Here is a 16,758-nt window from a genome sequence, read left to right on the forward strand (position 1 = left end):
ATCCTCCTCCTTCATGCCTTTAGTTCCCCACAGTGTTACTTTTTGCTTTTGGGGAGCCAAAGCAGTACGTGAGAATGAGCAGAGCAGTCTATGGACAGGAGGGGAATGAGGATGTGGTAGAGCAGATAAGGGTTAGCAGGAGGTGGAGGAGGAGAAAGAAGGGTGGGAGGAGGTATTGGGGAGACCAAGGTTATGCAAAGGATTGGGGAAGCGGCTTTGTGGTAGGAAGGAATGCAGTTTCTGTGCTTTAAGGCCTCCCTCTGAGCTTCTGTTCTAACTCCCCAGCAGTAGAGCAGCAGTGCTCAAGGTATGAGAAGCCCTTTGACCACTGGTGCCTATGTGCAGAATGCTACGATTCCTCTGCCTTATGCAAAGTGAAGAATGTTTGGGTGCTGAGGAGGGCATTTGCGTATACAAATCAGTTTGGGTTCTGTTAGATTTACCTAACTTTCTGAGTTTTGGGTGTCTGCTTTCAGAAACATTATTTTAGATTTCTTCTTTAGACATTCCCTCTTCCATTTTTTCCCACTCACTCCCACTGTACTTTCCTTTCTCTGCCAGCCTGAGCTATCAATTCCAAGCTCTTTGTTCAGCTTTTCTCCATGTCTGGACTCAGCCACCAGATGCCTCCATACTTAGTAGATTCCAACTGGTTTATTCTCAATGTCCATTTTCAACTTTTGCCCAGCTAGTTTCTTGCTTCCTCTCAGGCCAACTTTTCTCACATGCGCCTCCAGTCAGCTTCTCTATGTGAATGGTTCTCAGTTCCAATGTATTTGTTCAGCCATTTATAGTTTTCCCATCCCACATCCTATTACAGTTTCAGTCTTATCACCAGTTCTCTTCCCTCTGCCCCATTTCTATCCCAGCTCCCTATCTAATATTCTTGTCCTTTGAGGATCTATTTCAAATCCATCCCACAATACCTAGAAAAATCAATTTTTACTCCCCCATCCACACCCTTCAATCACATATTTTCATTTCCTTCTCCCACTCAACTTGGTGTGATCCATTCCCTCTCTGAAGTTCCAGTTATTTGCCCCCAGCCCTGTCAGTTCTCCCCTTTATTTTGATGTGCCTGAGGGAGATACTGTTTGCAGCACAGGACACAAAGGCTGTTTGCTTTTAGCTCAAGTGTGTGGATTAAGTCCAAGACATTAGCCCAGAGATAAATGTATAGAAAACTGCTGATCCCTGCACTGGACCTCATTGGCACAAATAAAACTTCTTCAGAGGACAAAAGGTAGAAAGTTCTCATTGAGCACATGCAGACTGCATTTTTTCCTGTAGCCTAGAATATGCAGCAACTCAGGTTGTTTATCATGAAGCCAGTTAAAAGAACATCGCTGAAATGAAAGCAAGGTGCTATCAAATATACAGAAAGAACTGAAATATGGAGCGCAAAGGGTAGGGATACAAAATGGTTGTACAGAGGAAAGCTTGAATAAGCAGGACTAGCATGACCCAAATCTCCTAAGTCCTTGTAAACTTGAGTTCTGTCAGTAAGGTCGAGTGCCTTTGCACTGTACACACCAGCACTCAGTGTTTCAAAAACTCAAAGGAAACAGTGAGGTTTAGGTTGGATATTAGGAACAGATTCTTCACCCAGAGGGTGGGTGGGCACAGAATCCCCATGGAAGCAGTCATAGCATTAACCTGACAGAGTTCAAGAAGCATTTGGATAATACTCTCAGGCACATGTTCTGAGTCTTGGGGCTGTCCTGCAAAGTCAGAAGCTGGACTTGATGATCTTTGTGGATCCCTTCCAGCTCAGGATATTCTATGATTCAATGAGCACTTCAGTGAATGAGTCCTGCTGGGCCTGTGCTCTGCACTGAGCCACCTCAGCTATCCCACCATTCACACCAGTAAATCTGTGGCCACTGAGAGGCAATTTTACTGCCTTGTGCTCAGAAACTGCCCAACTGCCAAGGAGGTGCTATTTTCATGAAACAAAACAAAGAGGCAGAGAGATGAATAAACAGAGATCGAGACAAGAAATTAAATGGCGTGACAGAAACTACCAGGAAAAGAAGCCCAAAATAAAAAAGTAATGTATAGTCTTTCTGCCTGGATAGCTACATTTGGGCAGAATCACAACCACCTAAATACATAGCCTTTTAATAAGAAGCTGGATAGACTTTTTAGAAGGAGGCGCTGCTAACTTTGGCTATAAATAATAAATCCTTGCATTTCTGTTCATAAGCCATTGTGCAACTACCCAAAATCCCATGGCCTATCACTGCCAGCCACCAATTTCTGTCATTTTTGAACTTGATTTTGAATTACGTGGTGAAAGCCACTGTCTGAAGCACAGAGCAGTAATTTCAGAGTAATTCTTCTGACAAGGAAGAATTTTCCCTCTCACTCACTTTTTAAGCACAGGCCCTGAGACACTTATTACATGTTGCTTCACTCTTCTTGTACATCAGTTTCATTTGAATACAGGATGAAACTTCACACACTTGCTAAACAGTTATCTAGTGTTGCAGTGCACTAGAAAGTAGTTATCACAATCCACTACACAGCTATTTTGGGTTAGTGTAGCCATTGAAATTATATATTTCATTTACATATCAGTTTTGTTATTAAAATACTCAAATAAATGGATATGATGTGATGTAATGTAATGTAATGTAATGGTAATGTAGAAAATGCTAGAAAAAACTTTACTATTACAACAATGCTGCCACCTGGTAACCTAAGGTGTAACAGCAGACAAAACATTCATTTTGCCCAGTCTTGAACATGGCAATGTATTTTAAATGTTACTTTAAATAACATTAAAACTCACAAAATCTGCAAAGTTATTATTGGATTAGGGTCATTTTCCTGTGTCAGATTAAATCCTCATAGCTCTGTTTCATTGTGGGGAAGAAGTAACTCCTACCTTACCCAGACTGAGCTTCATTCTGAATCTTGGAAAATATATATGAAGAAGAATCAGCTAAGTACTCACCACAGTACTTGAATTAAATGTGCCTGATTTTGAGCACACAAATAGTGAGAATTAAGTCCACTTTAAAAGTTATACATGTACTCCAGTTGCTCGGTGAATGAAAACTATACCACTAAATATTTTCAGAAAGAATCAAATCTACAGCGAGAAAGATATGAATTATATAAAATGAAATCCTGAAAAAAGAGACTTAAAGAAAATGTCAGGTGTTGTAATAGGTGGAAAATCCATTCATTAAAAGGGAAATCTACAGTCTCACTAGGAATATTTCTCTAAACATAGAAAAAAACATATATAAAGTATGGGAAATATTCAATGCATTGGGAAGAGGTTCCCAAGCACTTATGAGACTTTTCAAGTCTAAAAGAGTTTCTCAGTATCTGTGATAAATAAGCAAAAGAGATTGCAAAACAGAGCAAGCTTTGTTGGGATGGACTCCTGCCCTGCATACTCCTTATGCTAATAAAGAAATGCAGAGTGTATTGCCTAGCTTTCCTTTCTAGTACACAGTGCAAATGCTTCATCATCTTATCTATATTTAGCAGCCTAATCTCCTAGCATATTAGGTCTTTTGATTAGGATAAACTTCTTCCAAGTTCCCCAGGAAATAATGGCTCACAGACAGTTATTGTAATACTGTCCTTAAAAAACACACCCTTAAAATTCAGTTTAATGACTGACTGTATCTCCTTCGAATGGCAACGTAACTTAGATTATCCCACAGACTTCCAGAGAAACATAAAACCACAATTATTCTGCAAGCCATGTGATGGCAGGATGAACTCCCCATTTGCCCTGGAGGAAGCAGGACCTTTCTATCGCTGTCAAAGTGATGGTAGTGAGGTCCTTCGGACATGTCATTATCAGGCACATGCCTGACAATTTTAAAGACAAAAACCTGACAATAAGAAAATGACAAATAAACAAAAAAGCTTCAGTATGTAATGTCAGGGTTAAAAGTGTTTCATTGTACAACTGAAAAATACACAACTATATTTTTTGTTCTAAAACGTTGGAGATCCTGAGACAAACACATAGAAAACAACCAACATTCAGACACTGAATGGCAATTTCTGTTCTCCCAGAACAAGAGGACATTAAAAGAAAAGCTGAAAAATTCAGAATCAATAACAGAATTCCTATTTTTAATATGTGCATTTTGATAGTGGAATCACCATTACTGGAATTATTGCTATTGATTCCAAGGAGTTAATGTCATTTGAGAGAGAAATTAGTATTTAGATGAATTAATAATATTGAGCATTCCAAGAAATTTGGAAAAATATCTAAGATGTACTTCATATCTATTGGCATTCAGAATAAATTCTGTGTTAGGCATGCATTAGCCAATGTTTAATTATTCCAAGGTTCCCAGTTCCTGCTTTGAAGCACCTCCTGCTATTCACTCTCAGTGAACAAATACAGACTTGGTGTGTATGATAAATACTACAAGTCTGCATTTTAAAGAGTTTGTATATAAGTATGCATTTCCTTTAAATCCAAATTCATTTATTTCCACTTACACCATTTTAGCTAACAGATAAAGGCCTGTGGTTCTAACTGTAAAAAAAATTCAGAACATTGGAGAAATGGCTTAGAGACAAAAGAAGGCTTGAGAGGGAATACTTTGATCAAGAACAAGCAATCAAAACACAACCACTCATCAGGACTATGGCTATCCCTGTGCACCCCCTCTGGGATATTTGTCGCCATTAAATACTTCTAATAAATGCCTGTACACGAATGCATGCTATTTGGGGAACAAACAGGAGGAACTAGAAATCTGCATGCAGCCACAAGGCATGGATCCCATTGCAATTATGGACACAGAGTGGGATAGCTCACATCACTGGAATGTTGTCATGAAGGACTACACACTGCCTAGGAAAGACAGACCAGCAAAGTGCAGTGCCGGAGTTGCCCTCTATGTGAGGCAGCACTTGGAATGTGTCTTGGAGCTGTGTCTTGGTGAGGATGATGAGCAAGTCCAGAGCTTGAGGGCCAGGATAAAAGGGCAGACCAGTAAGTGTGACAGGGTTGTGGGTGTTTGCTACAGGCCACCTGATCAAGAGGAGGAAGTGGATGAGGTTTTACAAGCAGCTAGAATCAACTTCATGGTCACAGGCCCTGGTTCTTGGGGGAGACCTTAACTACCCTGACATCTGCTGGAGAAGCAACACAGCAAAGCACAACAGTCCAGGAGGCATCCACTAGTACTGAGAGAGCTGGCAGATATCACAGCTAGGCCTCTCACAATTGTCTTTGAGAGGTCATGAAGTTCAGGAGAGATGTCTGAGGACAGGAAGAAAGCAAACATTACTTCAGTCTTCAAAAACAGAAAAAAAAGAGGATGCAGGGAACTATCAGCAAATCAGCCTCACCTCAATCCCTGGAAAGGTGATGGAGCACCTCATTCAGGAGGCCACCTTTACCCGCATGGAAAACAAGAACGTGATCCGGAGTAGTCAGCATTGGTTCAGTAGAGGTACATCTTGTCTGACCAATCCAAGTGTCTTCTGTGATAAAACGACTGCCTGGATGGATGAAGGGAAAGCACTGGATACCTCAACTTCAGCAAGACTTTTGACACTGTCTCTCATGAAAACCTCATAGGCAAACTCAAGTGTGGGCTGGATGAGTGGACAGTGGGATGGACTGAGAACTGGCTGAGTGCCAGACCCCAGAGAGTAATGGTCAGTGGTACAGTCTAGTTGGAGGCCTGTAACTAGTGGTGTCCCCCAGGGTTCTATACTGGGCCAGTGTTGTTTAACTTGTTCATAATGATGTGGATGAAGGGGCAGATGCCTCCTCAGCAAGCTCACTGATGACTCAAAGCTGGGACAGCTGATATTCCTGAGTGCTGGGCTGCCGGTCAGGAGGACCTTGACAGGAACAAGAGATGGGCAGAGAAGAACTGACTGAAACTCAACAAAGGCATGTGAAGATCCTGAACCTGGGAAAGAAAAACCCCATGCACCAGCACACACCTGGGGGCTGATCTGCTGGAAAGCAGCTCTGTGGAGAAGCACATGGGGGTCCTGGTGGACAACAAGCTGTCCCTGAGCCAGCAATGCCCTTGTGGCCAAGAAGGCAAGTGGTATCCTGGGGTGCACTAGGAAGAGCATTGCCAGCAGTTGAGGGAGGTGACTCTGTCCATCTGCTAAGCCCTGGTGAGGTCATATCAGGAGCACTGTGTCTAGTTTTGGGATCATCAGGACAAGAGAGGCATGGAACTCCTGGAGCAGGTCCAGCAGAGAGCTACTAAGCTGGTCAAAGGTCTGGATAATCTCTTTTATGAGGAAAGGCTGTGGGAGCTGGGCCCGTTCAGCCTTGACAGGAGGTAACTGAGAGGGGACCTCATTAATGTGTCTAAATATCTGAAGGGAGGGTGTGAAGAGGATGGACCCTGGCTCTTCCTAGAACAAGAGGCAACAGACAGAAACTGGTGCACAGGATGTTCCACCTGAACATGAGGAAGAAGTTCTTTACTTGTATGCAACCGTGCACCGGAACAGGTTGCCCAGAGAGGTTATGGAGTCTCCCTCACAGGAGATATTCAAGAACTATCTGGATGCAATCCTGTGCCATGTGCTTGAGCAGGAGGCTTGGACTAGACGACCCACTGTGGTCCCTTCCAACCTGACCCATCCTGTGATTCTGTAATAGGTTTTAAATATTGCACAAGTGACTTTTAGTCACTAATTATCTTTGCAAACATTATTTCTTTGTAAATAGGAGACATACTAGAGAGACAACTAAGTTGAGAAGAAGCATGGTCCTGATCACAGTTTGCTTTTGGATAGTCTGAACAGATATCTATTTCTTATGGTAGCTCTGCCTCCTCTGGCCTCTATTTTGTAAGGCTGCATGGAGACAACTCTCTCCACAGAACACATCTGGGTGCAGTTCCAATGGTGTGTTGGGGATCAGGTCAGAAGAGAAGAGGGAGTTAATGGCATTTCTCTAATATGGAGAAATATTTTAAAAAGCAGTAACGATCTTCACCGTTCAAATGAAAATCTTTTTCATACTATGAGACCCAAGTCCTTTGAGAGATTTCAAGTCAAAGAAAATAGTCAAGATTTCCTGACTCCCAGTGAAATACCTCAGGCACAAGATCATAGTCAAATGCATATCATGGTAACTTGTGCTCCCCTAGAAACAGAGGCAATGGAAAATAATCACAGGTGACATCCTGTCCATCTTCCTCACTCATCCATTAAAAATTGCTTCAAGGGAAGGGGAGGAAGTATTTGGCCCAAAATCAGGAGAGGTATCAGCAGTGGTTCTTACACGCTCACATTTGTCCTATCAGCCTACCAAGAGAGTCAGATGTGAAAGACAGACCCAAAGTACAGTGACTGATGAGCTGCATGCACACTGATCTATTCTGAGCTCTGTGCCAAAAGATGAAATCCTTTAAAATGAGTTTTTTACAGGATAGTAAAGCTGGGGAAAAAAATTTAAACCACGCCTTTTTTTAAAAAATTATTTTGTCAATACAAGTAGTGGCTAAAATACGCTAAATGTTTGGCCTCCTGAGTTTTTCTCGTAAAGCTTAAAACTCAAAATTGATAAACCATCAAGTTAATAAAAGCATGATTGTCCACAGTTACTATTTTGGCATATGCTAAATATATGAATAAATAAGAAGCAATGATTGAAGCATGAAATGGCCATACAAGAATAATTTTCTAGTGAGATTTTCCCCCAGATCTTTTCTATATGATTAAGCAAAATTGAAACTTCTAGAGGTATAAAACAGAACCTTGGAACTATTTTTAAAATTGTATTTAACAGAAGAAGGGAAAAAAACCTTGCTTGTTACCAAGAAATGTATGCTGTGGATCAAGTGGGTGGATGGGGAGGGAGGACTAAAACTATTTTAGTGTCGTGCTTTCTACTTGTGACTGCAAATGTCAGTAATGTGTAGGTTTCTCTGCAAAAGGAAGTTCTTTCCTTAAGGTTCACAGTTAGTTCTACAAATACAGTCTTCAGTAGAAGAGCTAAAAAAAGAAACAAGAAAAACAGTTTCTAAGGGGCTGTTCAGCTCTGACCCAATTATGACAATAACAAAAACTGAAATAAGCAGTAAGAATGTAAGCAAATACACACTTAGAATAAGTAGGAACCAGCATACAGGAAATGTAACTATCAGATCTAGTTTGCTGAATGTGCTGTAAACATGGCAATGTTGGAATCCTTAGCGCAATACATGCCTGAAGCTGGAAAATGCACTGTACGCATGTGCCACATCATATTGTTCTCTGGTTTATACCAACAGATCAGTGGTAGCCAGTCTTGGGTGGCTTGAGCTCTCTGGCTCCTGGAACTTGGCTATATTTATCCCAGCTGATGTAGCCTGTCAAGTGTGTCCTGCTGTTGATAAGGTGCCGTAGTTGACAACAGTGGGGGATCAAGGGGGAGGAGCAGGATGGGGGCTTCCATCGAGTCGTTCTTTAGGGGGTCTCAAAAGCCCTGCAGTCACATTTCTGTTTAACTCATACCCTGCTTTCTAGATACAACTGGGAGCTTCACCAGAAACAAAGTGAAGATGCCAGAGCCAGTAAAGAAAACAGGTAAGGATCATAACTGACAGACAAAACTAAGAACAGCTTGGCAAGAAAAATGTAAGTAGATTATGTATTCTAGAGAAATGAGGTGCCTCAAAGGAAAAAATAAATAGACAGGAAAAAGAAATCTTGTTTTATTAAGTTGTAAATGTAAGAGATATTGAGTGACCTTGCAGAGAAATCACTAAATGGTTTGATAAACCTCAGCCACAGAATTTTCTCAAGAGACTTTGAATGAGGAAAAAGTAGAGGTGAAACACACTGAATTCTCAGATTCTTTTAATTTCTCATTTCCTTTCCTAGTCACATTTAGGACTCTGGGGGGGAAAAAAAAAAAACGGCTTGTAGTCTCTCTCTCGGAGAGTTAAATAGTATAAACCTCTCCTGCCTTTATTTTGGGTTTGGGTTTTTTTTTTCCCCTGACAATTTGTATTATTGGCAAAATTTGATGGTATTTATTGTTAATGAAATCTCTGTGAAAATGAAAGCAAACAGTACCTGGTTTGGAGTTTATTCTTTCTAGTTCTTTCAATCACTGTCAATAGAACTCTAGGAAAAAAAGACAACATTGGACTGTGAAGAATATATGCAGTTTCTTTTCCCTCACCCTCCTTCATCCTTTCCCTTTGAACCAGAAGATAACTAGCCCTTTCCAGAAAGCCAAGGTCACAGAGGCACAGAGAAAAATGCCAGGAAAGTATTTCAGATTTATGAATGTTTTCATTTAAAATCTTCAAATAAGGAATCATTCAGAGGCTGCCCACATAGAGGAGGCCTAGGATGGGGTGCAAGGTGCGATGGATCTGGTGTTTTGAGGAGGAAGAGAGCCTGGGAAGAAAAGGTAGAGACGGTTTAGCTTCAGGACACCTACAGAGGAAGATGACTTAGGAGCACTTTGTGTCCACAAGTAAGTTTGGGAAAAAAAATTGACAAAAGCTGAACTTGTGATTGTTTGTCAAGTGTGAACATATTCAATACTCAGGCCTGGAGAAACTTGTACTAAATCTGGGATTGTTCACTTTAGAACTCTTACTTCAGTGATACCAATGCATACCCAGAATTACCACTACCTGAATGTACAGTACAAGGTGCACATGTTTTTAATAATGTGTCGTTTCCAGAGTTAGCCAGTAACAGCTGTGGAGGCTTAATAATGGCCTTTGTGCTTTACAAAGGCCTGAGCGGGCATCAGTCTCCTCTTAGTTTGGCCAAAGAGACAATCTCCTTTGGTCACCATAACAAAAGATGAACTTGTTAAGAAGAACCTTCATTTTACCAAAATATTTGGAATCAGCCACTGCCAGAGGCAGACCCATTACACACTCAGAGGCTCTCCCATTACAAACTGCAAAGCACTAAAGCATGGTTAACTCCAACAATATTCTTTATGTTCCCTCTATATGATAACCCCAAAGCAACAGTGGTGTCACCAATCCTTCCATTTTATTACAAATACAACATCATTTCATATTCATAAGGCTGCAATTTCTGCTGAAAGTAGATTTGTATATAAAAAAAGAAATATATATTAGATCTTGTACTTGTAGACAAAACCTTGAAAATATAAGCTGCAAAGGTTCAGTAATCAACCCAAAAATAAATTCATACTCATAATCTGGTTTTAAAGTCACATGATTTTTAAGTTGTATTGAAATGTCTAGTGGCTGTGAATGCAGATGAAAAGAAACACAACAGAGTAGGCAAAATTTTACAGTGTGATCCCCTCGGCATTGTGACTTCTGATTTCTAATTGTTTAACTGCCTTTAAATTAACATTTTCATTCTCCATGGATGAGAGGTAATGTCTCTGTTTGTGAAGATGCCCACTTTTGCTGGCTAATGGTGAAGAGAAATTCTATTCCAACTTATTTCTCCAGAGAAATCTAACAGGTGTCTAACATCACTAGTCCTACACAGTTCTTATGAACAAACCAGACCAAACACTGGGATTATCACAGCAGGGGGAGGAAAAGCTCTTGTTACCCACTCTGACAGAGACAGAACCAGTCACATGCCCCATAACTTTTAGAGAAGATCTTCTCAGTCTCCCAGGACACACTAATCCCTTTGGTTTTCCATTTCATGTTGTTTATATAGTTCAAGTCATTTCAAGATGGGATAATGTTGAGCACTATCTCAGGAGGGCCAAACAACCATTGGGCAGTTCATACTTGGATAAATCACAATTCCTGCCTGTCCCATACCATATAGTTAGAGTACTGAAGAGCCCAAAGAAGTCCCTAGTCTGTATTGCTGAAATTTGTGCACCTGGCATATAGGGAAAAGAAAATTCTTCATGTCAGAGAGTGATCAGAGATATTCTGCCTATATCTGCTGTTTTAACAGGCCTTCTAACATGTTAAAACAAACAAAAAACCCCACCCAAAAAAACAACCAATCAAAAAAATACCCACCAAAAAACCCCAACAAAAATCCCACAAAAACCCACAAAAACAAAAAAAACACTGAATAAACCATTAAACTTAAAATGGTATGGTGAAGTAGATTTTCCTTTTACTTTAAACTGCCCAACTAAAATACTTCAGGATAAGGCACTCCCCCTACCTATTTCAAGAATGTCAAAAGAACTGTCCTAGCATTCCAGAAAATCTATACCATCCACAAGAGCAACATAATTTATAAGACCTGTAAGAGTTTAGTTTGAAAAGCATCACGTTTTGCAGGATTCTGTTGCAGAAACTTTATGTTCTTCTCCCTTTGATTTAAACATTTCATAGTTAATCTTCATACAACAGCTCACTGTTTGGAAAATTTTGATCGTTTTTTAATGTTCTGAAAATTCAGAAACATTAAAAAAACCCCAACCATTTCCCTAACAGTATTTTATGACATTGAGAGGAAATAATTGACTTTTTAAACACCAAATTTAGTAGATAAATGGGACTTAATGGGAAATGTGTGCGTTATTATAGCTGGAAAAGGAGAAGTCTATATTACACATCTTCTATGAAAATCAGTCAACTTTTACTCGCATATTTTATAGATAAAGGAGTCTAGATTTTGCAGTCCAGATTAGGAAATTTCATCAAGAATTTACAAATAACTTGTAAGTACACAGAGGCTCCCATAATAATAATAATAATAATAACAATAATAATAATAATAAATGTTGCATAATGAAGAGTAAACTGCAGAATTTTAGTTCAACTATGAGACCATTCTTTCACATTTGTAAGCACCTAGCACAACAAACTACTGCAACAAAGTTCTATTCCCCACAGGAATGCAGAAAACACCCTAAATTCACACAGGTGTAGTTTCCTCTTTTGTAAATTAAGATTCAAACCAAGCTGAACATTACTATCCCCATTTTACAGAAAGTATGATGGATGCATAGAGAGAGAGGTGACTGATTAGTGAAACTATTCCTCGCCTGTTGCTCATGTTGCAGGAATTTGCGATCTCAGCTGCTGAAGTAGGCAAGGAATGATAAGATTGAGTCGTTCAATAGCTTTTGGATCATGGAGTGATTAAGCTTGTAATTGCAAGAAGCCACTTAGGTCCTGACCAGGGAATGTGCAGCATCTTTATATAGTTCCTCAGAAAGGAATTTACAAGCTCCATTACTGAAGCCTACTTATCCTCAGTTTGGCTTTTAACTCAATGGAAGAGCAAATGGTATAGAAGCAAAACTAGATGCCAAGTGTAAGCAAAGATCAATTTTCAACATTAAGTCTTAACAAATCAAAGAATTCCAAAAGCTAATATTACTTTTGTAATATGAATTAAATATATATTGACCAATACATATTTTAACACCAAATACACAGAATGTGCAGTAAGATAACTCAGCTTTGTGGGAGAAACCTACAACTATTTTGTGTAATTTCACTCATTACAAATTTCTGCTGTAGTTTCTAGCATCTGCATTCAAACAGATACATTAGATTCTCCTCAAGAATCTACACCTTTAACAGATTTTATTTCAGAAAGGCAGAAATATCATTTGAAAACATCATCTAACACACATTCTCCTCTACCACCCTATCTAGTTAAAATCACTCTTGTAGAATCCCCATTTCTTCCTTACTTTCATTTCACACACTTCACATGTACTTTGAAATTCCAGTATTTTAGGAATAGGTTTTCAGCCAGTGCTTGTGATTCTTAACAAGCCAGATTATTTAGGGAATGTTGCCAGCAAATGAAATTATTTTGGTAATTTGAACATTATTTTAATATACATCTTACCTCCACTTTTTCTGACAATAATGAAATAAGAATTGCTCTTCTAGCTTCTAATCCTAATTTTTATTCTTATAAGATATACAACAGTACTTAGTAGTTACCTACTAACAATTTAATGCTGTACAAAGACAACAGAAAAACAGTCTCTGCCTCAAAACAATCACAAAATAAAAGCCCAGTAAATAGATAGATAGTTCAACAAGAGAGTAAAGCAAACAATTAGTAGTACAATAGACAGCAACCCTGGCAGCTTAGCCATTTCTTGGGTTTTGCATAGGAGAGTATTAAAAATATTTGAAATATAATAGTAAGCTTGTTTGATGATAGTTGTTAAAAGGACATTGCCTCAAATCAGGTCGGACAGTAAAGGAGAAAGCATGAAGGTGCTGGTATGAAGATTTAATAAATGGCAGCAGAATGAAGGCAGAATACTAGGTTTGTTATTTTATTTAGGTGACTAGTATAGAAAATTTGTTTTGGAACTGAACTTATTTCATTCTAGTTTAATTTGGCCCAAAGCAAGTGTATCTTATTTTTCTTAATCCTCCTGAATGAAAGATTGTCAAAATGCAATCTCATCACAGACCTCCCAACAGAAGTTTTTATTACTGACCATTTAAGCTGTAACTCATGTAACATACATAGTGTTATGGCTGATGTGTACATCTTCAGGTGTTCCAAGAGTTTTAGAGGATGCAAGTTCTGGTAGCTGCAGCATTAACCACCAAAAAGTTTCTGCAAGATAACTGCAGACCACATACATCTGTTTCCTCTTCTGCCTGGGGTAAAATTTGCTGGTTTACGTTACTCAGAAATTATGTGAGTGTGTTTGCATCGTGGAAGTTAGAAGTGATTAGAAAGGCCTGGGATATGAGAAGTGAAGTGTTGAAAAATGGGTTAGTACAAAGTGGCCCTAGGCTCATTTTCTTTTATTAGCTTCATGTCCCTCTTCTCTCCCTCCATTAAATCCCCACAGCAACACCGATTCCATCCCCACAAAACAAACACACAGAGCACCTTCAACACTTTTTCTCTTCATTAGCACTGGCAACTCACGTGGGTCTCTGCTCTCCCTCCAGAATTGCCATAGTATGCTAGTACTAATGTCATTTTTCTCTCCCCTTGTGCAGGCTGGGTTAGAATGTATCAGGAGTCAGAGAGTTAACATGGTGGGTGGGAGAGGACATGGGCTACTTGGTCATCAGGTGCCCCAGCCCTATGGCTCCTAACTGCACGGTCACCTGGAGTCTGGATAAACACAGGACAGTATCTGAGATCTGTCAGTGCCTGACAGGCACGAGAGCTGTGAGACATTCCACAACATCACACAAGAGGTGTCACAGCCATTGGGTTTTCCACAGCCTCATGGTGACAGTCATATTCAAGAGTGTTTAGAGTATGGGATGGATATATAGAACTCAGAGAGGTATATCTGGGTAGAAGCCAAACGTTGAGGTGAGAGAGATTGCCACATGGGAATGTGTTTCTGATAAAAGCAGGCAAAAATGTGGCTCTCAGGAAAAACCAGAAGTTTTGAATGGTGGTGTTTAGGAGTATTCCTAATGAGGAAAAAGGTGAATTGGGTTGGTATAACTGCAAAAAAAAACCCCAAAAACTTCTGGTTAACTTGGATTTGCATGTTACTTAAAGTAGCGGCAGGCACAATGAAGGGGTGGGGAATAACTGAACTCTTTATTCTGTTAAGCAGCCCATTTTTTCCCCAAAAGGAAAAACTATGGTATTCTCTTCACATGCTTATTCAGCAATCTCTCTTCTGCAGCAAAGTAATTTCCTGTAAAATCTCCAGCCCTGCATCTTTCGTTTTCCTTTGCAAACAGAGCAGTGAAAGGTGAAAGGGAATACAGCTGGATAGAGAGAAGCCACTTTGGACACTGCCCCCCACTGACTGAATCTCAAGTACAGGAAAAGATTCAGTTAAAACCCCAGTCTCCTTTACCTGTGAAAAAGTGGATACACAACAACTGCTCTTGCAGACCTTTGTTCTCATGTGAGATTTTGGGCTTTTCCAGTTATGTACTTAACCAGAAATATTCACAGTCATTTTAAATTGGAACTAAAGTGAGTCTTTTGGCAGGAAAGGGGGGAGAGGAGGGAATACAAGGAGTCTTACTTATTAACTTCTACTGTATGTGTTTAGATTTCCTAAAGCCAGGAATGTTATGTAGTGGTGGAGATTTCTCACTGTGTTCTCACCAACAATTTTGTTCTTGTTGAGTCATCTACAAAGCAAATGTAAGAAACCTAATCACTTTACAGGGTGTGCAGCAGATCACAGTGTTACTTCCAAGTATGCATGTCATGAAACCCTGCCACTGTAGGCTGGAACCTTTACAAATCACTTTGCTGTTAAGTAATTAATATATTTATAGATTCTTTTGTGCTTAAATAGAAGAGTGACGATAATAGCACTCAGAGACTAAAAACATGCCTCTTTACTGCTTTGTCTGTAGAATCACAGGGGAAGGAGCCAGCTAGTCAGTAGTGGAGTGGGTTCCAGAACTCACCTGTCTGCCCACTGTGCAGTAGCCTGGCCACCTTTACATGTCTCTTGAATCCTGCATGTCCAACCTGCTGTGCACAGTAACTCTCCTGCAATTATTCACGATACACTGCATCAATGTATACCCTCCTGTGTTATTTACTGAAGGGCAATACGGTATCAAAAGGTGTGCAACTGATAACAGGCAGCACGCTGTGGAACACTATGGTATATAGTCCTATATTCTACAAAGCACTACACTGTTAAAGAACTATTGCACCAGATTAGAAAAAACCTCAATTATAAGCATGCAGGAACATTCCACTCCCAGAGGAAATTTCCCACACTTTAAACAGGGAAGGGAAGCATGCAGAAGAATAAAACAGGACATCAGTCAAGACTTTTGTAGGCTCACTGAAAACTAAGATTGTGTTTTCATCAGAAATATAAAATGTGGGGGGAAAAAAAGAAACTGAAAAAATGTAATTTAGGTTTTTATATAATGAAGAAAAGCAAAATTCAATATTTAGTAAATTCTAAAAGTATTTGCAGTTCATATTTTAACTGATGCTTAAGAAGTTTTGAATCCTTTGCAAAACAATGCAAGAAGCATGAATTGTATTATGACTAAAGACCAAAGGCCATCAGATGAAGTCTTTGCAAATGTAACTCCACTAAGGTCAACTAATTTATGCAGTCTGAAGACATGCTACAGGATTAGAGATTTTGTAAAATGAATAGATGGTATTAATAATAATATACCACTTACATTAACTAAAGTACCTGTTAGAACATGAATATAACCTTTTTCTTTTAAAGCATTTTCATGCCATGTTCCCTTCATTTTTATAAAGCAGAATTAAAAGTTCAAAGCTAATTATAACCATTGTCGTGTTGTTTGGAAGAGTTCTTGTGGCTGCCAGAGTAGGAGAGCCATAGACAATTTGCCACAGAGGTGACAGATAAAATTAGATGTGATGAAATTACTAGTATTTTATAAAAATGTAGTTATACAGGGGTGAGTCAATAGAAAGATGGCAGAATGATGCACAAAAAACCATGCAGTGTATGAATCAGAATGTTAATTGCTGGTATTTTTACACATGAACATAGCTCATGGCAATAAGCAAACGATAACAGGTTTTATTAAGACAAAAACATGAGCATGGAATGAAAAACTTGATTCAAAATAAAGATGAAGAAATATAAATAAATAAATAAATCAGGTTAAAGAAATTAGTAAAATAAGTTACTTTACTAAAATCTAATCTTGAGAGAGATTAGGATACTCGTGGATCAAAATCATGATATAGTGCTTGTTTACCATTTCCTATCTGCTGTGCTGCTTTGATTATGTACGAACTAAAACATCATCTGGTTTATGCTTGTTCAGCCTATATGTTAATAATTTCATCAATTCTCATTATAAACTTCCTAAGGGTTTCTTGACACATTGAGGAAATGTTTTAATCCACCTTGTAAGCAATTAGACAACTAATTGTTGTAGAGTGTTATGT

At 39.2% G+C, this 16,758-nt stretch overlaps 1 protein-coding gene across 2 annotated transcripts in view; it reads left to right on the plus strand.

Annotated features, from left to right (window-relative positions):
* The first annotated feature begins 8,274 nt into the window (after positions 1 to 8,274).
* Positions 8,275 to 16,758, plus strand: part of MYBPC3 (myosin binding protein C, cardiac) — a 62,778-nt gene continuing 54,294 nt past the window's right edge. The window contains exons 1-2 of one of the 2 annotated variants that reach the window (XM_017742298.1): positions 8,275 to 8,349; positions 8,479 to 8,538. In XM_017742298.1, the coding sequence (XP_017597787.1) occupies positions 8,514 to 8,538 (25 nt within the window). In that variant the 5' untranslated portion in view covers positions 8,275 to 8,349; positions 8,479 to 8,513. Of the gene's footprint in view, positions 8,350 to 8,389; positions 8,539 to 16,758 lie in introns of those variants that run through there. The other variant, XM_008639667.2, reaches the window with a different exon arrangement.

This window comes from Corvus brachyrhynchos, unplaced genomic scaffold (genome assembly GCF_000691975.1).
Source record: "Corvus brachyrhynchos isolate BGI_N302 unplaced genomic scaffold, ASM69197v1 scaffold115, whole genome shotgun sequence".
NCBI lineage: Eukaryota > Metazoa > Chordata > Aves > Passeriformes > Corvidae > Corvus > Corvus brachyrhynchos.